The sequence below is a fragment of the Bombus pyrosoma genome, linkage group LG3, assembly GCF_014825855.1.
Source record: "Bombus pyrosoma isolate SC7728 linkage group LG3, ASM1482585v1, whole genome shotgun sequence".
Classification (NCBI taxonomy): Eukaryota; Metazoa; Arthropoda; class Insecta; order Hymenoptera; family Apidae; genus Bombus; species Bombus pyrosoma.
In genome coordinates, this window is record NC_057772.1 from 14,668,880 (window position 1) to 14,694,043 (window position 25,164).

General features: G+C 32.1%; 2 protein-coding genes and 1 long non-coding RNA gene across 13 annotated transcripts in view; 1 reads left to right on the forward strand and 2 right to left on the reverse strand.

The window, feature by feature from the left end:
• Positions 1-19,888, forward strand: part of LOC122566163 (diuretic hormone receptor-like) — a 78,666-nt gene extending 58,778 nt beyond the window's left edge. For 4 of the 5 annotated variants that reach the window (XM_043723012.1, XM_043723008.1, XM_043723010.1 and 1 more), the window contains 9 exons: positions 4,469-4,658; positions 9,931-10,024; positions 13,322-13,415; positions 13,595-13,675; positions 14,230-14,306; positions 15,883-16,002; positions 16,321-16,506; positions 18,015-18,169; positions 18,390-19,888. In XM_043723012.1, the coding sequence (XP_043578947.1) occupies positions 4,469-4,658; positions 9,931-10,024; positions 13,322-13,415; positions 13,595-13,675; positions 14,230-14,306; positions 15,883-16,002; positions 16,321-16,506; positions 18,015-18,169; positions 18,390-18,534 (1,142 nt within the window). In that variant the 3' untranslated portion in view covers positions 18,535-19,888. The remainder of the gene's footprint in view (positions 1-4,468; positions 4,659-9,930; positions 10,025-13,321; positions 13,416-13,594; positions 13,676-14,229; positions 14,307-15,882; positions 16,003-16,320; positions 16,507-18,014; positions 18,170-18,389) is intronic. The other variant, XM_043723011.1, reaches the window with a different exon arrangement.
• LOC122566165 lies at positions 15,445-16,463 on the reverse strand. The gene is made up of 2 exons (XR_006316420.1): positions 16,234-16,463; positions 15,445-16,095 (listed from the first exon to the last, which is right to left on the reverse strand). It is a non-coding gene; the product is annotated as an uncharacterized LOC122566165 (long non-coding RNA).
• Positions 17,090-24,863, reverse strand: LOC122566164 (protein RER1). Of its 7 annotated transcripts, XR_006316417.1 has the most exons (9): positions 24,711-24,863; positions 23,745-23,824; positions 23,488-23,592; positions 23,320-23,416; positions 22,930-23,147; positions 22,773-22,846; positions 20,983-21,162; positions 19,687-19,966; positions 17,090-17,213 (listed from the first exon to the last, which is right to left on the reverse strand). XR_006316417.1 is itself a non-coding variant. In XM_043723016.1 (7 exons), the coding sequence occupies exons 2-7, from the start codon at positions 23,817-23,819 to the stop codon at positions 17,195-17,197; spliced, it is 588 nt and encodes a 195-aa protein (XP_043578951.1). In that variant the 5' UTR covers positions 23,820-23,824; positions 24,711-24,863; the 3' UTR covers positions 17,090-17,194. The 7 variants fall into 7 exon arrangements, 3 of the variants coding, with proteins under 3 accessions (XP_043578951.1, XP_043578949.1, XP_043578948.1); XR_006316416.1 differs by lacking the exon at positions 17,090-17,213 and having other exon boundaries at positions 19,644-19,966; XR_006316418.1 differs by lacking the exon at positions 17,090-17,213 and having other exon boundaries at positions 19,644-19,966; positions 22,380-22,846.
• Between the last annotated feature and the right edge of the window lie 301 nt (positions 24,864-25,164).

Genomic DNA, 25,164 nt, shown 5'->3' on the forward strand with positions numbered 1-25,164 from the left:
AGATGTTTTGAAATGATCGGTTTTAGGATGATTAGAATATTTTATAGAGGAAACTGAATTTATTCATTTCGATACATTTTATGTGTAATATTTTGCCACTTGTAAAATTTCGCTAATAATAGCAGGTATTATTTGATTGTATAAAAGAATTGTGAAAGTATTTTTTATATTATTTTTAACGCGAAAGTAATGCGTTTTATACGTGTAGAATTTTGTTCATTTCGGTTAGAAATAATAATAATTTTAAGTATAAGATTGGAAGTATTTGTGGAATTATTATCAAGTTCCACATTCCGATACTCGTGCAAGGAAATTAGGAGATGTAGATATTATCTGAAATTGGTTTGCGTTATGTTCTATGTCCCCCGGTGGTTTCGTTTATTTGGAAAATTAAAAGATTCCATTTCTTTTATATGAGAGGCACTTCAATTTTGAAAGTATGTTATATTTCTTTCTTAATCTTGAAACGTAAAAAAGTGAATAACCAATTGTGTAAATATTTATAAAAAGGTTTTAAAAATTAAAAACCAAATAAAAAGACTTTGATCATATTTTTTACGGGTCGAAGTGAACAGATTTGAATTGATGGAAACTCGAAACTATTATACATAGGACGCAAACTATCAGTTTGAACAGTTAACTCAATCGAAATCGCTTAATATTGTACCGATTGCCATCCGCCGACGTAGATGTCAAAATTGAGAGCAATTAAACTTGCAGAAAAATATTTCCCAATGACACGATTGTTTTTAAACGTTGTTCAGAGTAAAAAACACAATGTTCGATTTTCTCAAATACCACTATTATACTCGCTATTTTTTCATGTCGTTATATTTTTCTAAAAAATTTAAACTTGTTCTACGTTTCCTACTACACAATTTTTATAAAATTTAATTAAAAGTTTTTATATAGATTTGTAGAACTTTAAATATAAATATAAAATATAAATTAAGATATAAAATATTAAGGACAATATAATAATAAATTATAATATATAAATTATTTGGAAAAATCAACATTTTAATAAATAACTAAAATTTTACTATATTTCTATTCCGTTCTTGTAGAGAAATAAATTTCATCGCAATTATTAAAATATATTGACGTTTGCAATACATATAAATAAGGCAATATAATACTTTTCATTTCGAGCATGAAATAATGTAAACATTATTTTTTAAAATACTGCGTTATAATGTTCATGTTTCCTGGAAGACTTGAAAATCCTATTTTACGAAACACTATAAATAGTCGCACAGATATTTCCATTGACTGCAGGCTAATGTTATGGAAATTGTACGCATTTGATTATTATACGAAATACATCGTTATAAAGGAACACGATGTTGCTTCGCATTACATACGCTCTACTAACATCTTCCATTCTCATTCTTGCCACACAGACCATATCCTACCTTTTCGCAATTTAATGAATTCAGCATTTGCTTTCTCGTTAGTCTCTAGACTTTCAAAAATATTTTTCAATCTAACGATGTTTCTACGATATTCTTTTAACATTTTCATAGTGTTAATTTATTATTTTGGAAGTAGATATATTCGTATAAGAAGAATATTTAGATGATAATTGATATCAAACTTTCGGTATGAATGTTTAAATACTTTCTTGAGTCACTATGGTTGTTTAAGCTAGCCCCACACAATCCAGACATACTATCAACCAAATTGATCTGACATTCCCATGTTATATCAATGTTATATTTGCATATCAATCATATCTGTCTCGTTAATTATTCGATTCTCCGCAAACAATTTTCTCTAAGCCGGAGCTTCGCGTATCCCCAAGCAATTTTCGATTGGATTCACGTCTACATAGTAACTGAGGTATCCAATCTAATACATGAATGCTATCCTCCACTTTCTATTGTGTACAGAGCAAACTACAACGTATGACGTGTATTTCCAGTAAACCATCCTACCTGACAGTTTATCCGACACTTTTATATTTCATCGAAGAGAAAAGCAACAGTTTTGAAAACTTCACGCGCAATCTAGAAATAGTACGACGTAAATTTCTCATAATTATATCGTTAATGCAATTATCGCATTCGATCAAATTTTTCATAAAGTATTCGTTACAAACTTTTCGAATATGCGGTAGAACTAAAGAAAAAAATAAAAAAGAAAGGGACAAAGTAAAGGGAAAAAATCCAAATTGACCGTAGCGTAGGCAATAGTATTTTTCGTTCGAATGTTGTTACTGGATCGTTCTTTTGTCCGACGAGATCCGGAAATACTCCAGTGAAAATCGATGCACCGGTGATTGTCGCGCGTACACAAAACAGATAATCGAGAATGGAATCGCGACGAATTAGTTCGCGCCAGTGTGGCAGATTCAGTTTTTCAACGTATCGCGTTTTCCCATCGACCGGCATTTTTTCGACGAAAGAAATCGGAATACGATGCGCTTTGTGTTTTTCGAAACTGACGTGGAAATCGCAGTTTGTCACAAATGCGATATGTCGTCGCGTAACAAAGAGAGAAAACAAACGTTGCACGAAGTTTGCGATGCGCGACCGGAAGAAACTTAATTTTGTGTTTTATTAGCAGCTGTTCTGGCTGAAGTGAACTTTCGTGTTTGTCGAATGTTCCTGCATGTTGTTTTGCATCAATGTGGCTCTGTGTTGTACGAGGTGTTGTGGAAAAAGAGTCCGAGAATATTTGTAGAGCGTAAGCTTATAAGTAGGTACCTACGATATCTAAGAAAGTAGAATTAAACATTTATATTTTAGGACACGATTATTTACGAATAAATAATTTAATCGGTGTTATACTTAATAGATATGATAGCTTGTCATAAACGAAACAGGGTAATACAATCCTTGTCGCATTAAATGTCTCACAATTAAGTTGCGAAACCGATTTTGATTTTTAATTTGTAAATGGTAAGATGTCCCATAAAGTAATAACGAAAGCGCTTCGAGTTTGCTTTCGTACGATTAAACTTCCATTCCTCTACAATTACGAGCTTTCTGCAAAAGTCCAAAGTATATTTGCCCGGCATTTAACCGTCAAATGTTGAAACACAATCCCGATAAGTCTTCTCACCTGACTTTTCCTTTTCATTAATCACAGAACTTGGTTGCAGATGGTTAAGGATTGCTCGCATTTTAATTACTAAACATATTACACTCGTTCCCGTTTATTAAATACAAACTTCCTCGTTGCGGGCTTTTAAGAATCATTGCTCTTGAAGGCAAGGATTCATTTTATGATTTCGTCATTCTTTCTTCCAAAACGAATACAAATTGAAAATTGCAGATCGATGGAGCTTTGTGATTTATCCTTAGCTTAGAAACTCGGTAGTAAATTAATATTTTTACTTAGAATTTAATGAAGAAATTTACTATCCCAACAGACTTTACAATATGAATGAATGAAAATTTGATTGACCTAACGTTAGCCATGGTAATTTTAAAGGCTTTGTCGAGGCTCACGCTGAAAATTACTTTGACAATATTCAGAAAGGCCTTGATAATTAATTCACGGCGTTAACGTGGAAACTTAAACATAGGCAGACTGAATAAAACGCAACGTTAAATTCGTCGTAGCGTGACGAAGTAGCTGTCGTTCATTAATTATCGACTCGGAAGAACGGCGAAGACCCTGTAACTCGTGTAAATTAAGAAACTCGTTTGCATGCTCTTTCGCGAATGACCTTCCTTCCATAGTCTTATCGACTAATGCAAGCACTTTCTTTTGGCGATCGTGAATAATGCCAGGCGACCGACATTCGTTGCGGTTCCGCAAATATCAGCGTTATTGCCTCGAAAATCTGTCGATTTCAACCGCTGGGCACGTAGTCACCGAGCTTATCGCATTTATATTTAACTCTTAAAAGTCGAAAGGCGTCTCCGTTGGAGTATCACATTTGTATTATAGGAAACGAAAGGCTGCGGATTTTTATACACTTAAGTGATATTTAAAGAAGAGAATCACGCTTTGTTAGTCTTCTTTTCAAATTTTTAGTTGTACGCTAAATCGTGTAGAAGTTACGTCGACCAAAAACACGATATTTTGAAATAATCGTGTACTTAAAGAGTTATTTTGAAAAAATACCGACTAAGCTAGTAAACACAGAAGATATGAAATGCAAATACAACAATTTGAATACAATTTGAATATTTCAATGGCACGTGATCTGATAATACAGATCATTTCTGCAACTAGTTTCTATCGCCAAATACTTCGATTACGAAAGATCAAAGGTAACCAGACGAGGTCATCTCTACAGTAATTCCAATTCACCCGACTAAATTGCTCGAACTTTTCCCGTAAAACCGATCTACTTTGAGTTTATTCTCTCGTGGGATATACTTCTTCAATTTTTACGTCACGTGTATCAAGTCCCACCGAGTGCTTCCGTGATAAAGTAATTACGTATTCCTAGATAGAAAAACGGGATGTTAAATTCGTGAACACTAATAGGGCTAATTCGGATCATTTGCAGAGAACGCGAGTCGCTGGTGCAGGCTAGACGGTAATTGGAGCAACTATACCAACTACAGCCTTTGCCGAGATCTCCGCGTGCCAGAGATCGAGGGCAGTGTCGAGGTTATTTCAAACACGATCTACTTCGTTGGATACAGCATCTCCTTGTTTACACTGATCATCGCCGTTTCTATTTTTCTTTACTGCAAGTAAGTGATTTTCGTTTCGCATCTATTAAAAAGTTCAGAATACTAGTAGAATATTAGTAAAAGCTAATACTTGTCTAGAAACGTAAAAAGAAACTAAATTGTACAATATATGTAATATTTATAATTAAGAGATTTCTTTTTATTTGCGAGTAGGCGATTTTCGTCTTGAACTTATTAAAAGTATGAGAAGATTCGTGGAAAGAAAAATTACTATTATAGACTATTAATAAGTAGATTACTAACTATATCTATATAATTACTAAACTATTGTTATAGAATGTGAGAGAATCATCTTGAGATCCATAAAAGGCTTCGTAATTTTCATATAAATAGATCTTACTTGGAATTTTAACGTAGTATGATAGCGATTTGCATATACGGTGCACCGTGAAATCGATGAAAAATATTCGCAAACGAATATTCGGCCTTCTATGCATAGGTCGATCGGCATGTTCAAAGAAACGCGATAATATCTTTTTGCCTTGTGCACGTTAACGAGCAAGGAAACGACGTTTCACGTGGCACTCGCAATTCTGATCATTTATTAACCGCATCGTTTGAAAGGTGCCGCGTTTCCATCGCCTCCGGAAATGGAGCCTCACGAAATAGAGCAAACCTTATAACGCATTCTTTCTATTCGTTAAATAAAACCAATGGTCGTTGGATAAAAGCAACCGTCCGTGGGATAAAAGCTCGAATGTAACTGAAAGATAAGCTTTGAAGAATTATTATTCGAGTACAAAAATGGGTTTTACGGGAGAATGGAATTGTGAAATAGTGGAAGCGTAAAATTCCAGATTCGCAAACAAAACGTGTTCGTGATACGGAAATTTGATCGAAAAGTAGATCGAATTTAAATAAATTTAACGAACCGTTGTTACGGTTTTTGGTTCGGTAAAGGGACGATTATGGGCTGAGTATAGAAGAAGTGAAATTATGGAAATCGTGTAAATGAAATTTTCAAAGAGCATCTAGGACAAGTCGGATTGAACTTTTTGAACGGTCGCGTGGTTTAATCGTAATGTTTGTTCTTATTTCGTTGGGTGAAGGATGTTGCTTACTTTCTTTAAAAATAAATGTAATATTAGTTTTTTGATTAATATAATACGTACAGTAGATAAGAAGTTGTGGGATCTATTGGTAGATTGTAATATGAATGGTTTATTAGTGAATCTTCGAATATTATCGTGAAAATACAGATGAGATACGAAATTTAGATATTCAAACAAAGCAAATATACTATACTCACGGAGCAAAGTAGAAAGGGACATGGGAAAAAAGGAAAGATGGAAAAGTGCAACTGTAATATATACTATATATGTATCATCCCCCGGTTTTACTTTGCATAGAATTTCAGATCAATTTTTTGAAGCTTCCTATCGCGCGGATCACCCTCGACAGAGTCCTATTTCTTCATTCTTCAATTCTCCTACTTTCATTTATCTCCGAGAAACAGCATACACCAGCGTATATTTCCATGAAAGCAAATGGTTTCACTTGGAAGTAAGGCTTACTGAGGGATACTTCAGGCTAATGCAATGGTCGAAAGATAGAATCCACAAACCGATTGTAAAAGCTTCGATTCCGTGGCTGAATCTTGGTCGTTTCTTACAAACTCCTTTAATTTTTCTTACGTGGGATTTAAATACGATAAAGAAATTTATTCGAGGTATTATTATTAGCGTATAATATACAAAAATTAATTAAAATCTAATGTACGTATATCTTTATTTATCTTAATCAAAGCAGTCGTCATTGGGGTCGTTTGTAACAAGCTCTGAGACCGAAATCTATATAGCAAAGAGGAATTTCAGAAATACAGAGCAAGGAAGGTAATATGAAACTCAGTATAGTGCTCGAATGTACGGAACACGGGATATTTTATTAAAAGTATCTAGGATTGAAACGCACTTCCGTGGTGAATCCGTGGTTTCCGGCGGATATATTAGACTCATGCACACTAAACAGCAGTTTTCTCAAAATAAAATGTTAACTCTACCTGGTTTCAACGAAACTACCGTACATCTAATTAAATCAATCTACGCTCGATTCTATGCATGTTTTTCAATTATTAATTTAGATTTTATTTTACAACGTTTTGCCACAAGATTAACGACGTGACAGATATTATTTCCTGCACAACTCGGGTTTTTCTAACTCAAAATATGATAAATTATTATATAATGAATAAATAAATAATATAATAAAAAATAACATAATTAACTTAATAAATAGAGCCTTAATAAATAAACGAAAAGACCTCGAGCAAGAGAAAGAGAATAAGCTGTTTATTCACCAACGAGAACACGAAAGAAGATCAACAGTTATCATCTTTTCTTGATGAACTATCTCCGAATTAATTTGCAACGTTTCGTAGAAAATTATCTGAAAACTTCTTAGTTAATTCTGTTCGTCTGAAACGACACTGTGCTTTAAATGAATATATTATTATATCGCTCTGTTTCTACGCTATGAGACACGATATTCTTTTAATACTGTGAGAAGTCTGTTTTCCTCGTTTCTTCTCATCGTAGGAGTTATTGCACGGAATGAAGAAGTAACTGCACCGTATCCGCTTCCGCTTTATAAGTAAAATAACACTGAAATATCGTTTATTATCCATAGCGTGTGCTTTATAAATAATAGTATTTGAACAATAACTTATTTATTATATTAACGATATCTCAATATTTAATAAGACCACCTTTAGTATTATTTTTATATTTAGTCATTAAGAGAAAGGATTGCGAAAAAATTAATAATGATTTTGATCCAGACCGATGAGTGACTTCTGTATCGATCAAACGATAAGAAAAGGAGCAAAACGAACACATTGTGACATCAGAGATTTTTACATCACCACGAACGGATTTTGTTTCAAGTATTCGATACGGCTGTATTTCTTTGTTTTCGTATCAATCATTGTCGCGTATGTATCGTATATTCGCTTAATAATTAATCGCGTTTTTGCGACCGACCGCATCGAAGCACTCTCGTGGCGGTTGAAAGGCAATGGCTGCTGTTAAAAGCATAGCACGGAACAATTTGCTTTAAATCATGCGCTGAAATGAAACTTAATCGGGGAAGAGAGGTTCGACGTGAAATTGTGTATCGACCATTAGCCTAAAGGCGACCGATGCGATTTAATAAATTCAATCAACTCGAACGTATGAAACCAAATTTATCCCTTCGTATACGTAAATGTTAATCCTAACCGATTTTTACGTCCGTATTTTTTATCAGTGTGTTAATTAATTAACTTCCTACAAAAAATATAAAACAACCTATAAAGATTGAAAGTTGTTTTGTAATTATGAAACGCACTTCATTCATTCAGTACCTCGAACGAATACAGTTGACTATAATTAATAATGAAACGAAACTTAATAAACGTTATTAACTAACTAATCAAGTTCAAACTTCAGAGGAATGAAATTTAATAGGGACCTCTCGCATAACGACAGCTATGATCTAAACGACTAGGTTGTCCCAGGTGTATTTGGCGATGCCTGACTAATTCGGCGCTGTTCTACTGAAATTATTCAGCGGCTGCACATCGCGCCGCTTTACCTCTTGTTTGTCAGTGATAAAACTGAGGTCGAGCTACGTTAAAACTCACCGACCTGATATTCACCGGGAATTCAATGTGCAATCATCGTCTCACCTTTATTTCCATAATATTGTGCCGGTGAAACGTTGCTCGCGAAACAACGCGATCCACGAGCGTCGCATGGAAGTAAATCGCATCGCACACAGGCTATGCGTTGCTCGCCTTGAAAAGTGCACTGTACAATGTCCCAGCTCATGCCACGAATTGCAAGAGAGAAACGATCCAACTGAAACGATGAAACTCAAACAAATTTTGAAAGTTATCCGCTGGTTGAAGCCATAAACGCAATGTAAACTTTCGTTTAGTGCCGTTGCAACTAACAAATTAATAACAAACTAACAAACTTGCTATCACCGGCAGCAAGTGATTTCTCTACGCGTGTAATACTGTTATTAAAATTCTATATTGGATTATGCTGTTGCTCGTCATTATATCTGTACAGAGTAGGGTGGAAGTATAACCGGGCAAGAGATGATTCTACGTGAAAAAATTTCCAACTGATTTTTTCACGTACAAGCATCCCGTGTCCGGTTGTATTACAATTTCCGATTCACTCTGCATAGTATAATAAAATGTTTTTTACATTTAAATGTTATATATATACAAATTATATATTGTATATACACATATATGTAGTATCTTCAATGGGGAATATAATATTATTATATCCTAATATTTGTAGTTTATTTACAATGAATGGATTGTACAAATATAGACAGAAAAACGATGGTAGTTTAATATGAACTAATCGCAATAACACGCTACAATCTAGACAACTCTCGACACAACGGATCCAACGTTCTCTCTCGCGCGGACCACACTCTCTCGACAACGCAACTCGCACTCTGTGACTTCTCAATTCACCGTCTTCGACTTCTCAACTAAAACTGCCCTGATCTTGCATGTCTTTTGTCTTCCCGTAGACCCACCACACACGTGTTCTGCGACCGCTCGTGGCCAAAGCCACGTAGACCTTTTTTTTCTGAAACTATTCATTTGAAGGACCGACGACACATTGATGGGCCCATCGGCGCCTCGGCTCTCAGGACATTGTTTACGATTTAAAAACGCTTCGGTTCTCACGACATTGTATGTGGTTCACCCGCTAACTCCTAGTCCTTATGTCCGCGATGCTACATATATATATATACAAATGTTATATTACATATACGTAACCATCTGTTTGTAAAAAGTTCGCTATAAATTATTACTTATTTGTTGCAACAAATATATCTTCGTTATTAAGACAGGCGCATCGTTTCGTTTACGTCGGGTCAGTTAGAACTCAGTTTGCTGCAGTAATTCTGTTTAACACAGAATCACAGACTGCTTAACTTCGAACTGTGTCCGCAAAGAGTCACCGTGATTCATGTACAGGTTTATTAGTTTCTACGAAACTAATTACAAAGTGCGTCTAATCGTAATTATGGACGATATTTTTACTTGTATTCATTCGCCTTTGTTATACGTTATTTTGTCTATTTATCTTTTTACAAAAACAGAAATAAGATGAATCGAAACTTTTCTTAAGTAATTATTTAATCCACATATACCTATAATTTTTCGAAAATTTCATCATTCGTTTTAAAGAATATTGAGCAGTACGAGCAATGTAGCAAAAGACCGCAAAAATTACTTGATAAATCGTTAACTCTGTTTCAGGGAACTCAGATGCATCAGGAACAACATACACACGAACTTGATGTTTACCTACATCCTTGCAGACCTGATGTGGATTCTAAACAACGTGATGCAGGTATTTTCATGGAAAACACAATATCCCCTGAAACTCTTTAACTATTGAGTAATTAATTTTATTTATTAAATGTATACAGAATGCTGCGGTAATCGTAATACAACCGGGCAGGAAGCAATGCTACGTGAAAAGATAATCGAAAATATAGAGTAAAACTTTTCATACGGCGCTTCGTTTCTGGGAAAATCCAGCTTAGAAATTTGTCGAGTATACTTTAACTTGGCTAAGTATTGATTAGCTATGAGTAAACAATAAACAGAAGGTTATTATACCTGTGAAAATATTTGTTCGTTTAAAGCTTCATTTTCAAGAAAATAAGATTTGAATGCGTTTAATTACGAACTGGTGTGATACACGCGCATGATGTATTTCCAAATTTCTTTTTTTCGAAAATGTAGCACCTTATGAAAAAATGTTATTCTACATTTTTTATTTACTTCCAAATGTAGTTTAAACCCCTATCGATTATTTACTCTTGTTCAGTTCGGAATTAACTAAATTAAAATATAATTGTCAAATCTCTAAAACCGATTTTCTCGAAAGCGAAACCTCGGGTGAAAAAATATTATATCAAACTTTTCTGTTATTTTTTCATGTAAAACCACTGCCTATCCGATACACTACGATTACCGCTCCGCTCTGTATAAACGTAATTATACTACTATTATTCTGTATAAATGTATGTGTATACTAGGTAGAAACGATACACATACGATAAAGTATTAAATGAGAAAACCAATTGACGTAATGAGATAGCCACCTACATCACTTAATTCATGGGAGGAATGAAGTTTAGCATTAAAACTTTGCCTTTATAAAACGGAAGATTATATTTGCTCGAAGTAATTGTTCTTTGAGCTCGACTTTCTTTTTTATCACAGAATCCTTTTGTTCTCGAGAACAGACGTAGAAAAGAAGTGAAAAGGCTTATTACTTTCGGATAAAAACTATCTACAAAACCTGACCTACAAAATGACGAGAACTAAAATGCCGTCACTTGTTGCAGAAACGTAAAATTAGGATATTTCTTTGGAAGAAAATCTCGTATATTAAATTCTCCCATGAAATTTAGAAAGAAGAAGGGTAAATTTGTCCAGCTTTTTCAACCTAAATTTATTTTGATTTATGTCGATTGAAACCACTTCCCGAATAGAGGTGAACGATTTTTTTACGAATTTTTAAATTTAAGTATTTTCCTGTTCACAAGTTATCACGCGAAAAAAGTTGCATATTTTGACGTGGTTCCTAACTTTTTGTATCACTGAGAAAGAAGAAATTCTAAAGAAAGATTCCAAGGATTTGCTAAATATTTTTACCCTCACAATTTCTTCTTCCATCAACTTTTCCAATCATTAGACGGAATTCGAAGCAACCATTTCTTATACTTGTCATAGCTACATTATCAAAGGAGGAAACTTTCAATTTTACACTCCATACACTGAACTTGGAGCGAGGATTCGTTTCAAACTTCTTGAATGAAACTTCCACGAAAGAATTCTTCGTGTAAGATTTAATCGCAAACTTTCCACAAGTACAAATTGCATAAGATTTTACAATAAAATTTGATACAATCGCAATCCTTCAAAGATTTTATAGTCAAATTCAAACATATTTTAACACGTTACAATACATTATCACAATATTTAGTACAGAAATTTTAACAATAGTTTTTTTCGTATACTTCGAGGATGCTTTTTTATATCATAACTTTAATTTAAACTGTCTTTGTAGTTACAATTTCGATGAAAATCTGTTCTCGTACAGCCGAATAAAACTAAATTTTTTTTTCCTTTATCTCCAATACAAAATCATTGTGATAAAAGAAGCTTAAAATATTATGCCAGGAGAAGCAGCTAAACTGTTTCAGACACGGGCAAGATATCGCGTCGCTAAATTAATCGAATAGCGATTTGCTTCACCGACGAGGAACCGGAAATGTGTTTGCTCAGCGGTCGCAAAACCTCTGGTAACACGCTAACGAACCGATAGAAAGGAAAATTAATTACGCCTGCGGAATGGCCGATGCGCGTTTGGTTTTTCGATAATTTAAAGGTCAATACGAACGATGAAATGGTTACGGTGAAATTGGCCTCACGTAAAATTCAATTCACTGGGCTGCTTTTAATTACCAATTCTTCTACCATTTTTTTCCTCTGTATGTAGCCGTCACATACGAGGAATGCGTGTAACGAGGAAAATATAAATGTTTCGGTTAAAGGTGATAAAGGTTTTGTGGTAGAAAATACTTCCAGTTGATTTTTTCATTAGGAAATGTCGTATCAACTGTAAAAGAAATTTTACTGTTTGTAAAATCATACAAGTGTTTTATTATTATTATATAATTAGATCATCTGCGATATATTGTGTTTTTCTATCGTTACAAATTTTGAAAAAATATAACAGAAATAGAGGAATAAATAGACAAATAGAAAGAAATAGAATATAATAGAATTAGAAAAATGAATTAGTATAAAATTTATCTAATATATATTACACACTTCAAAACCAATGGTCGTGCATTGCATCTTCTATCATAGGAACGAAGTAAGTTTGAGATGTTCTCGACGCTTTCCTATTATTAATTTACCACTAAGAAATTCTAATAACTTACTCGACCTTCTTCGATTCTTTTTCTCTTCCTCGTTTCCATTTTGTTTAACTCGTACTTATTCCCTAATATAGACACCACTATAAATGAAAATAATGCACTCCACATACGGGATTATTTCAGTTCATCTGCAACTACTGCAACTAAAAATGAAATAATGATATTCAATACTCAGAATTTTATTCAATTATAAATCGCAGAAATTCGTAGATTAAAATAATATGCTCCAAATTTTGTCTTTCATCTATAGAAACGAAAGAAATTGAGAAAATATAAAAATTCATTTTTTAGGATGGTATCTCAAATGTTTAATATGGTACCTCGATACGATAGGTATATAATTTTAATTGTTTTGCCGTTTTAAAAAAATTGAAAAATGTATACACATTCAATTATACTGGATTAAAATATAGCAGTTCGGACAGAAACACGACGTTCCATTAAGAAAGATAAAATGTTTACCCTAGATAAATTTATATATAAATTAAAACGTTTTATGTAGTTGCTTATACGCGTATAGAAATACAAATTTTTATTGCGGATGATAAAATTTACACACGCATGCCATAGATAATTTTTCTCTTTTTGCTCTTTTTTTTGCATAAATGCAAAATGAAACATCCCATCGAGTTGTACGAGAGCGTTCGTTCATCGTTCAGCTTAATTTTTAAATTGAAAAATTATTCTAGGTGTCCATGCAACCGGACGTGCCAACCTGTATCGTTTTCCTGTCTCTGCTGAATTATTTCCAATTGACTAATTACTTTTGGATGTTCGTAGAAGGTAATCTGATTCGGTTTGTCGATGTTACAATTTCGGATTTCGAATCGCGACATTCCTTCTTACTATCTTTCGTATCGAATAATTTTATTCGTGACCTTGAAATTATTTAAATATCCGTTATTCATATCAACGATTGTAAATTACACAAATTATATGCAAATTATGTATTTTTATTTCAGGCCTGTATCTGTTCCTATTAGTCGTCAAGACTTTCACAGGCGATAATATCAAGTTGAGGCTGTGTCTTGTTATAGGATGGGGTAAAGTTTCACAACATCATTTTTATTCTTCAAAGCACTGCTACTCACTCGGTAACTCGGATCAACGAAGAAACACTGTGCAAACTTTGTATTCTTTGTGGAGCAAATTTTACCGGGAACATAAATTTAATGTCTGGAATTGATAATTTTTATAACTCTGGTATTATGTATTTTGAGAACAGCTACGTTTTAACGTTCAGCGGAAGGTCCATATTCGTTCATACTGTGACTTTCCGTGAAATCCATATTCGAAGCGCAGAGAATCTTAATAATCAAGACTTTATGCTTCCACTCGATGAACTAAAAATCAATATCGATTGCTTTGAATTCGCAACGTATCCCCGTTGCAGAAAAAGAAAGATTTAGTCACCGAAGCATGCGTACAATCCGACTATGCGAAATTTGGAAAACAAATTTTTTTATCTTTGCTCTCTAAAATTTGTCTTACTTCACATAGCCTGAAATTTTCTATATAATTTTTTTATTGTTATCGATTACAATAATCTTAGTCTGTGAACAAATTTTTCTAGCAAAGAACCGTATTATAATTCCAGGAATACCTGTCCTCTTCATCGCCATGTGGGGTATTGCCAAATCGTTGGATCAAAGTATCATGATCCAACCAAATCAGGTACGAGAAAATAGTTCATAGCGGTAGACGGTTTATACTTTCATGCAAAATTTACATAAACTTCAAATATTAACAAAAGATCTAAAAGACTAGATAACTAGAAAAGAACGAATTGAAATATCTATTGCGTTATTATACGTCGGAATTATTATTTTATTATTAACTTATTTATTAACTTTTTCTCATCTAAATATTTTTGTATCTGAAATGGTAAAAGCAATCGTTCTTCGCAGAGTTCTATCGCGTTTCAAAAGAAGTGGAATCTTAAAGTGAAAGTGAAATTAAATTAATTAATACGGATATGTGGAGACTTGTAGAGTATGATCGTATGGTTGAATTGTTTAGTCGCGTTCAAATCACGTCGGGGTCACCAATGTAGAGGACTTGTGTAGAGGATGGTTGATCGTAAGAATTTCAGTTATCTATCAGTTATCAGTTAGTCGCGCGAAGCAGTATCTACCGAGTGTCTATCAGTTATCAACGAGTTATCAGCGATCTTATTTTGCGACTTATACACTGTCTTAGCGAATCCGTTAGTACGAGCGTCTTTGCGAACATTATCTGTACTTATTTATTAATTATTTTAAAATACACTTGACGGTTTCAACAACGAGCAATCTCGTCTTATAAATCTCACGCTCAACCATCCTCTACACAAGTCCTCTACAGGTATTTTAATACCGTAAGATGTAAGAAATATGTATAACGCGTGCTTCGCGCCTCATACTACGTACTATAGTGACTCACATACGTATTCATACCAACCCTTATTGCCGACTGTGAAAGATTCATGTTATTCTTACACTATATATTTCACAATCCTTATCTATCGAGGACGACAATTGACAATATGAATATTTTTGCGACTTATTGTATTATATGATTAGAGAGAATACCTGGCACCAAGATCCTCAAGCTTTCGACGATACCCCAATTTCCTGCTACGAATGCCGGTAATATCGAAAAATATCATAATGTAGGTTTCGAGACACGATCCGCGTTAACATACCGGCGAGGTACGTGATGTGAACGAAAAATAAGGACAAAGAAGAGTAGTCGATACGATGTAACAAGAAGAGGGAAAGATATTCTCAAGGGATGTACGTCAGCGAACACATTTAATTAAGGACTTTTCACCTTTGTTGAAACCGTGTTCCCACGGTCCAGTTTTAATTCTTCAATCGAAGATAAAATATTACATAGACCTTTCTTCTTTTTTTTTTTTTGGTTATTTTACGTGTTCCAAGAGAAGTTTCCAACAACCCAACATGTCTAGAATTAAGTGTTACGCAATGTCCAATGATCCGAGTCGTTATTCGCTCCTCAGCAGTTTAAAATTGCGCGTTTAATTCCTGGGGAAAAAACTCGTGCATCTGTATCTGCTTCTCTCGCTGTACAGTAAAACTTTCCCGACATCTTGCGTAGTAAATAGCTAAAGTCAACGAGCTGAAACATCATGGAGACGTGCTCTTCGCGTACCACGAGGGAAAGAAACTGAATGACGCGATGTTTGCTAATAAAGTTAACCGAGAATTGGCTTAGTTTCCAGTAGCACTGTAGCCAACAATGTTCACAGGAAGTTGCATTGGGCAAGCATTGTCCCTGGATGGTGTCACATGCTTACGACTGGTTCTACCAAGCCCCCGCTATTTTGGTGTTATGCATCAACGTGGTGTTTCTTTTCATGATAATGTGGGTGAGTACATATACTTGAACGGCCGATTTTTCTCCTTTTTTTTCAACATCTAAGGTAACATCAACAACACGATCGTCAGCAACAAAGCCCTGTCTGTGAAACAATTAGATTTTGCGGTAAAAGCGTAAGCGAATGTTACTTATAGTTAAACACATTATTTTACAAAATATGATATCCATTAAATTTTATCTCTATCAATCATCGCTATCTTTCAGAAGTACGATTACTTACTACTTATTTTATTTTATTTTATTTTACTTTATTCTCCATCTAAACTTTCCTCTGTCTAACCACCGTTACAACGATTCTTCGTTACAGGTGCTGATAACAAAGCTCTGGTCAGCGACGAACGCAGAAACCCAGCAATATCGAAAGGCGAGTAAGGCGTTACTCGTGTTGATACCTCTCCTTGGAGTAACTTACGTGCTGGTACTGACGGGACCAACGGAGGGTCAGGTTGCTAATGCATTCTCTTACACTCGAGCCGCGTTTCTTTCTTCACAGGTAATGCAGCTGAAAGATATATCTCGTTACAAGAACTAACTTACCTCACGGTATAAAATCTCGAAAAGGGACTCATCTGTAGCGCGTTACTTTTCCTTTTGATGAAACATAGATGCATTCCTTTCCGTGGACTCTCTGTAATCGTTGTTTTCCCTTTATCTCGTATCTCGTCTATTTGAACGTTTCTTTGTATACTAACGTGCAAATGTATGCAGATACTTGCGTATTTTCGATAGAACGTAATTTAATTATAAAATTATAAATAAAAAGTTCCAGGACAGCTTTATCCTTTGTTAAAACCATTGTAGAATATTATAACACGATACAATTTATTCTTAAAATTTATTACGCAATGAAAAGATTAAAATCTATGTTAATCTACACGTATATATTTATACGTATTCGAATGTAATATTATTTAAAAATTATATGTCGCGGATTTTGCACTCGTTTATACATTACCAAACCTCGAGTAATTCTCTATTAATTAATCCATATATTCGATCAAGAACCGGTAATTTTCTTCCTCTTTGACAAAATTTATAATCGAGAAAACGCTATTGAGTTTTTGAAAGCGAAATTGTTCGAATTAAAAAAATCAATTTATTGATTTGTCGATATACAAGAAATTTTAATCTCTCACTTCTTATTATCTCTTCCTCCTCGAGATGATTTTATTCTCACTTTTCTAGTGCGAGGACTTCTGTCTGCAACGATAAGAAATATATGTCGTAAAGTGTTGTTATAAAATAACCTAGACTAATACAAGAAACAGAACACTCCACAGATAGTCACAAATTTCCTGAATAAAAATTTGGAGAACGAAGTTTTCAAACGAAAATAAAATTTTCGCATCAAAACATTAAGGCAATATTTATTCAAAACGTCTTCCTACGCACCATATTAACAAATATTTGGAAAGTATTTATTCAAAAGAATTTTCTATTCTCAGTAGGTTTGATCCATAAGAAACTTACGAGTCCCTTACAAGATACGCGGTAAAGTTACAAAGGTTACATAAATCTTGTTACTTTGGTTACTTTATTTTATCTTGAGATGGCAAGCTTCAAAGCCACGTCGATCCAAGCATATTTAAAAGAATCTGACATTCACAGAACTTTCATATAAAACAGAATACGTAGAAACCCGTAATTTGATAAACGCATGTTCAAACTACCGATAAAGTAATCGCACGCATTAGTGTCTTCTGCAAAGTTTCTTTTTCAATAAAGTTACTTTATCGTCTTTTTAACTTCAAAGTTCAAAACTTAAATGGATAAAATACTTCGAAAGGAACTATGCATCCTTAGTTTCCTTATCTTGGAATTACGAATATATATTATGAATTTCAAAGAATAGGTTAGGAAAAGATAAATTAAACTCTTAAAAGGATGGAGAAATAGTTCTCTGACAAATTATACGATAAGATAAAAAATGGCTTCGACGTCAAAGATTAAAAATCATCTTAATGCACATAGTATACTTTAACGAGTATTTAATATTTTCAGGGCCTGTTCGTCGCGTTATTTTACTGTTTTCTAAACACCGAGGTTCAAAACACAGTGAAACACCATATCGAACGATGGGCAACAGCTCGCGATCTGGACACAGAAAGAAGGTATTATAACAATTGGTCTCCCCGTTCGAGAACAGAGAGTATAAGGTATTCTATTCCCTTATTGCTTAATTATTTAACTTTCTTTTGAGTTCTTTCGTCACTCAATATTTCGTTCGAAGAAATCAGCGAAACTTCCTATGCAAACTGCGTTCACGTGATTGTTGCGCATCTAATGATTAATTTAGAAGAACTGTAGAAAATTAAAATGGGGACAATTTAGAATGGTTAATCGCTTTTCGAAGTCATTAACGGTGAAAATTTACAGATTGTACTGCCCACCGTCAAACCCATACAGAAAAAGGGATTCATCCGTAAGTGAAACGACCACAACAACCGTAATAGGATTAAACTCGACGACCACATTCCTAGATAAATCGAAAAAGGCTATTTCGGAGGATTTGAACGAATAGGAACGATTCTGATCTCGCCAATGGACCGATTAGAACCATTATCGAAGAATCTGTTAAACATTCTTCTTTTGAAAAAATATCCTTAAGCAAATCAAGATCTAAGAGATACCAATCTTCTTTCTTTGCTTGTAAATGTCATTTTCTTTTTATCTGATCGTCAAAGGAAGAAATAATTGTTTGGAAAGATGGAGAATCGTTATTTATTATTTGAAGGAGGTTTACGTTTGCCAGTGTGAAATATTTTGAGCAAGAATATGTATAAGAAAGTAAATTGATTGTTACGAATTTTACAAATGTTGGAAACGAGAGGGAAGTAGTCAAGGGGGCAAGATATTGAAATATATACTTTGTCACAGAATTGTTCATAAAATAATGGAAATTAAAAAGATGAACATATTTATATATTATGATTTATACTTTTTGATATGTTTTCACTTTCTTTCATTTTCAAAATAAAACTAATTTTTATTATTCTAGAATTATCATTTTTTCAATATAGTATTTGTATAAATTAATTACATTGTAATATGATAGAAATTGATTGTGAATGGATGATTAAATTTTCTTTCTTTGATACGATTTCTTTCTTTCATTGCCAAAATATACACGTAATATACACGGAAACAAATGAAATAAAACGATGCTTTGGAAAAAGTGGCGACATTCAATCTTTTTAATTTTGTTTTTAGTTTCATTTTCAATTTCACAATCAACCATCTCGTTTCCAAGATATTCATAAAATTACCGGTAATTAAATTAACTTTACAATTGATATTTTCCTAAAATATACTTAATATATGCGTCAAACTATTTAATGTATAAAATATAAAATCTTTCTTTTGTGAAATAACAAATCTCCTGAAGACTCTTAAACTCCTGCAAGCTTTGTTAAAGCACAAACAAAAACAACGCCGGATATATCTCTAAAATAAAAATATTAGATTTCTCTCTCCCGTCAATTTTAAAATTTGATTTAAAACACAGACAAACGAACAAGTCCACGAGAATATTTCTCAGATCTTTAGTGCTCCACAACAGCGTCATTTTCAGGGGAACAATATATCGTATTGATTCGTCGTAAGGAATGGTTAGAGAAATTAAAAAAGATCTGAGGATATACAACAATGCATCGATGCTTTTATTTTGAATTACCATTTTCGTTAGGAAAAGTGTAGCCTCACATTCTTGCCCATTCACACGTTCCATTCGTGCTTCGCCATTTTCGCCTCCTCCACATTCGCTTCGCTCCATTTTCTCTTCTGTTCTTTTTTATTCTCCTTTTCGCTTTTCTTTTTATTATTTTTTTAATCTCATTACTTCATTTCACGTCTGTTCAGCTCAAGAGAAACACGAACGCGTTCGAATCAGAGGGAAATCAATTTCCCTGTTTAAATTCTACGACACCCATCATCAAACTTCCACAAGTGGACTCCTGTAAAAAAGAAAAATCCGTGAGAATTCTTTTTCTTACTCTCCCTTTTTTCTATAGTACATTATCAATTTTTTTCGTCGTTCTATTATCGTCAAACGTAAAAATTTCGATTTTCTGAATTGAGAATTTGAAATCAAAGTTTGCAGCGTAAAAGGGCAAAGAAATTCCGGAAGAGAAATTAGCAATTCAAACTGGGTGATAGTTCTAGAAATGAAATACCGTTAATATACATATATATGTTTTAATTTCTTCTTAAATGTATTTTATTGTTTAATAATAAATGTACTAAATATATAATAATATATAGATATGTTATAAATTAATAAATATATTAAAAATGTTTTATTATATTTTTATATTTATTACATACGTATATGTGTACTTATAGTTAAAAAGTGGAAAACTGCTTTGTACTATTATTAAAATTTTCTGCTATTCTACCCAGTTTCGATTGCGATTAAAAAAAGGATAAAATTATCGTTAAAAATAGCTCTATTATCAGAAACATACATTAGCATCGCTGTATGTGTTGATATCTATGGTGCGGATTTAATTATTTGGAAAAAAAAAAAGGGCGGAATTCTTGAATATTAAATGAACTTCGTTAAGTTACCTTGCATGCGAAAACATATTATACATATCCGCACAAAAAACTATTTCAACACAAAAACTTGCCTACTACACCGTTAAGTATTTACGTTTGTCCATAATTGACATTTAAAAATTATAAAAATATTAATTAAAACAATAATAAATAATACGTTTAAGGAAAATATATCTTTTAGCTTCATCGTGTTGCTATTACAAATTTGTGATCGTCCTTGTTAAATATCATTTTTGTTTTGAAATATAAATAAAAAAAGTATTTGTAAGTAAGTAAAGTAATTGTATCAATATTTTAATAAGAGAGAAAAAGTATTTATTATTATAACAAACTGTTAATGAAAACATTATTTATTTTGACTCCATTGTAAGCATGAAAGCTTTATTGAGTATCGAAAATATATTGTAAATACTTATTAACAATCGCTTCCGTAAAACGTTGGGCATCGCTATATTCCCAAGTCCGTGTACATATCGCAAACTTTTCCATTTCACGTTATTTAGTGATATCAGATGACCGACTATCGTATTTTACATGTATCAAGATTTATATACGTGTTATACAATATCGTACGTGATGCGTGTGCTTGTATCTATAAAAAGGTTTCAAGAACATTACAATGATCGACACTATATTAGAAACAATTCGTTTCGATTATCTTTGGAGCAATATACATATATGTGTGTGTGTGTGTGTGTGTGTGTGTGTATAAAAGAAAGATAAAGTAATATTATGCCCAATAGTAACAAAAAAGTACGTTACTCGGGGTTCAAATTTTGTCCAAAGATCCAGGAAGATAATTATTTTTAAGTAGCTATGAGGTGAAAGACCGAAGAAATGGTACCTGATATGTCGTAAAACTTTATTTTATAATCAAATGAACTTATATTTCGTACAGATTGAAGTTTAACATAAGTTAATCAGTCCAAAGCTATTAATATTAAACAGGCTAAAAATGTTAGGAAAATGAAAATATATTGAATAATATTAAACACACTTAATAACCATGAAGCGATATATAATTTAACAATTTTCTGAGCAACATATGTGTATATTATAATATAATTTAAAACTTGTATAAAATTTGTAAAATATTCGAGAATTTTTAGTAAATAAATATACTATAATTTCGTTTCATTTGTAAAAACGGTACAGTGTAAAACATCAGATAAAATAACGCGACAGACAAATGATCTTTGGACCTTAAGAAATCACCCCCTAAATAACGCTATCACTTAATATTTATTTTACTATGAATCAGGCGATTCGTGTATGTTTATTAAATAACTTCATATATACAAATTTGTATAGAGACAAATTAGAGAAGAGTCATGAATGGTATATGTTATTCAATGTGTTGTCGTTTTAAACTACCATTTAATATATGCCTATCGATGTAAGAACACAGTTCTATTAAGACAACATGTCTTATGTTACGGTAAATTGGACTAAATTGTTTACGATAATAAATTCATTCGATAAAAATGATTAGATGCCGTCTATCACGAACTACAAATATATACCATAAGCAGTCGAAAGAATTTCAACTTTCTTTTCAGTGGAGAACAAATTTATCAAGCTAGATAGTGAAAATGCGTATTGTTATTGTTACTGAAAAGAAGACTAGTTTGCAATTACAATTTTTAACAACAAAAACACAACTGAATCGACAGGATAAATTTTGAATAAAATTTAAAAATGTTAAAAATTAAGAAGTAAGAGAAGAAATGTAATCTTCTATATGGAATGTCATAACGAAAAAGCAAAATGTACTAAAAAGAAAACGGTACTATTGTTTAGATTACAAACCTAATATATGTATGAATTATCTTTGTTTTCCTTCACATCCAATGTTAATTTAATATTACATTAACAACTGCTGTAATGTTCACATTGTTATTGTGACCACTTTATGTAAGACCTAACAATACTTTGTACAAGTTTTATGATACAAATATATTACGACAATTCAGTTTATATAGCATATAACATTATACTTTTAGTGTTACACCTTTTATGGATTAAACCTTTTCTTGTAGAAGGCAATGATTTTATTTATATGTAATGTCATTGATAAAAGAATCTGACTGCTTTCAAATCCAAAAATTTTTTTCACATGGTACTGGGAAAATAGAAATCTACACACTTATGCACCTCCATCAACAAACATACTTCACACCAATTCACTTTGAAGGTATTAACCTCGAAGTATCCTCGTGATTCTGGTAACTTGGTTTTCCATAAGTGAACGGCAAATATCTGTATTTGATCATATGCTGCAAATAAATTTCAAATTCATTATTTTATATTTTTAAATATTTTTTACTCAACTTCATCAATATATTTAATATTATATTACCTTTATTTGACGCTTCATAGTAATGCAAAATAGCGTTATGAAGTACATGACAAGTATGGGCCAAAATACTGGTACATTGAAACAATCAAACATAGTACATATCATAGCAATAATTGTAGATTTCATCACAGAATACCAGAATTTAAATTCAGGTAACCTTCTAATAAATGGTCTAAACTCTTCGTTAGATCTTGTAGGTAATTCTGGTCCTTCACCATCTATCAAGAAAGTTCTGTTAAAAGTGTGTTGTAGAAATGGAAGTTAAACTTGTTTAAGTACTAAAGTTACATGGAAGTATAATTCACTAAATGAAATTCTACCATCATAATTTCTATTTAATTTCATTTCATATTAATAACTAATAATTTTCATAAATTTATATGCACTTACCATCAAAATCCATTCCAGGATCAATTTTAGGAGTAAGGAATGCTATGAATAAATTTAGATGATAAATTGCTAGTGCATATGTAACAATGTACCATCCCTAAAAAGTACGAGAATACATTTAAATTTATAAAGAGGAGAGAAAAAAATACATTTTAAGCTTTAACTTACCTCTGATAAAAGTATACGTAAAGAAAAAACAAATACTAGAAAAAAAGCCACTGTCCATCTTGACACTACGTGAGGTGTCCAAAGATCCAAATATCTTTGATATAACTGTAATAAAAATACATGTATTTAACAGTATATATATACATATATGTTATATTTTAAATACATATTTAACACATTAGCACAATTAGGAATTACAATTAACAATAAAACAAAATATTTAAAAAAATAAAGCTTCAAGAAGTATAACTAAGTACCTGTGATATTCTTCCTATTGCTTGACTAAAAACATTTCGTCTTGGAGGACCACCCAGATGCTCATCTTGCATCATTTTACCTTTTTACAATAAAATTTTTATTTTAATCATGATTATAAATTAATACTTGTAACAACATTTCCTATTTATTACATAAATAATATAGTTTCACAAATAAAATATTACATTATACAAAGATATTCTTAGCCCCTTAAATATGTAAATAAATAATAAATTTGGAAAAACAGATAAAAACCAAATATAAGTATAAAGAATTAAATATCAAATATTTTACTTAAAGTCATAAACTTAAAAATAAAGAACAAAGGTAAACTATATTTTATTTTACTTACTTTATTAAAAAAAAACATTAATATATATATATATAAGTTCCACTTGTATTAATAAATTTAATTAAATATTTCATCATCATTATGAATACATTTCTTTTTTACATTACTAAATATATTTTTACAAATAAATCTAAACAAAAAAAATACAATATGTCTTGCAATGAACTCCAGCAAATGTTACAGATCCAATTAGATAAGAAATGCAATCAAAGTGAAAAATACTTGTTGAGCATTCGAATAAATAATAATTCACGTGTACAAATGCAATTTGATAGTTTAAGAACATTGCTAATATACCGAATTATTTACATCAATTATAAAAACGAATTCAAGGTTGCTAGAATTTAAGACTTCCGCAGTAATAGTTTGATCGAACTTTTATATCAAACGATAACTTAAAATTTGCATGAAATTTCAGATCTCCATTCATTAACTATATCAATATATTTTGGGAAGAAAGTACGAACATTCATGTTCGAAGAACTTAATACTATTTTCACAAATTCCGAAAAGCACGAAATAAACTAAACGATATGCACATAACCTCCTCATTTTACAATTATCTTGAGTTCAATTATAAATCGCAGGTAAATCGGAAATGAATAACATTTACCTAAAGTATTTATATGTTTTCAGCCAATTTTCGCGACTAATTCGCTGTTTATTCGGTTAAAAAAATAACACGTCAAAACATTAATGGCATACTATGATTAGACGTACTACAAAATTTGCAGGGTGTTTCAACTTATCTCCTGGTAGTATTATATCCCAAGTGTGTATGACCATTAAATCTGATTCTTATGTAACGAATTATATGATTTACATCAATTTGTGATTGGTAACATGTGCCGAGGTGACTTTTTCATTAAGTAATTCGCTATTACTTCTAAATATTTATCTGCTTATTTTATTAAAAAAATAATTATATAACTAATAAGAACTCTAACAAGTGCAAATATATAATCTTAATAACATACATATAATAAAAAAGTTAAAAACTAAATATTTATGAAATCGAAATCGTTTGGCATAGTTTTTTTCTAATTTTAAACATTTTTATATTCTTT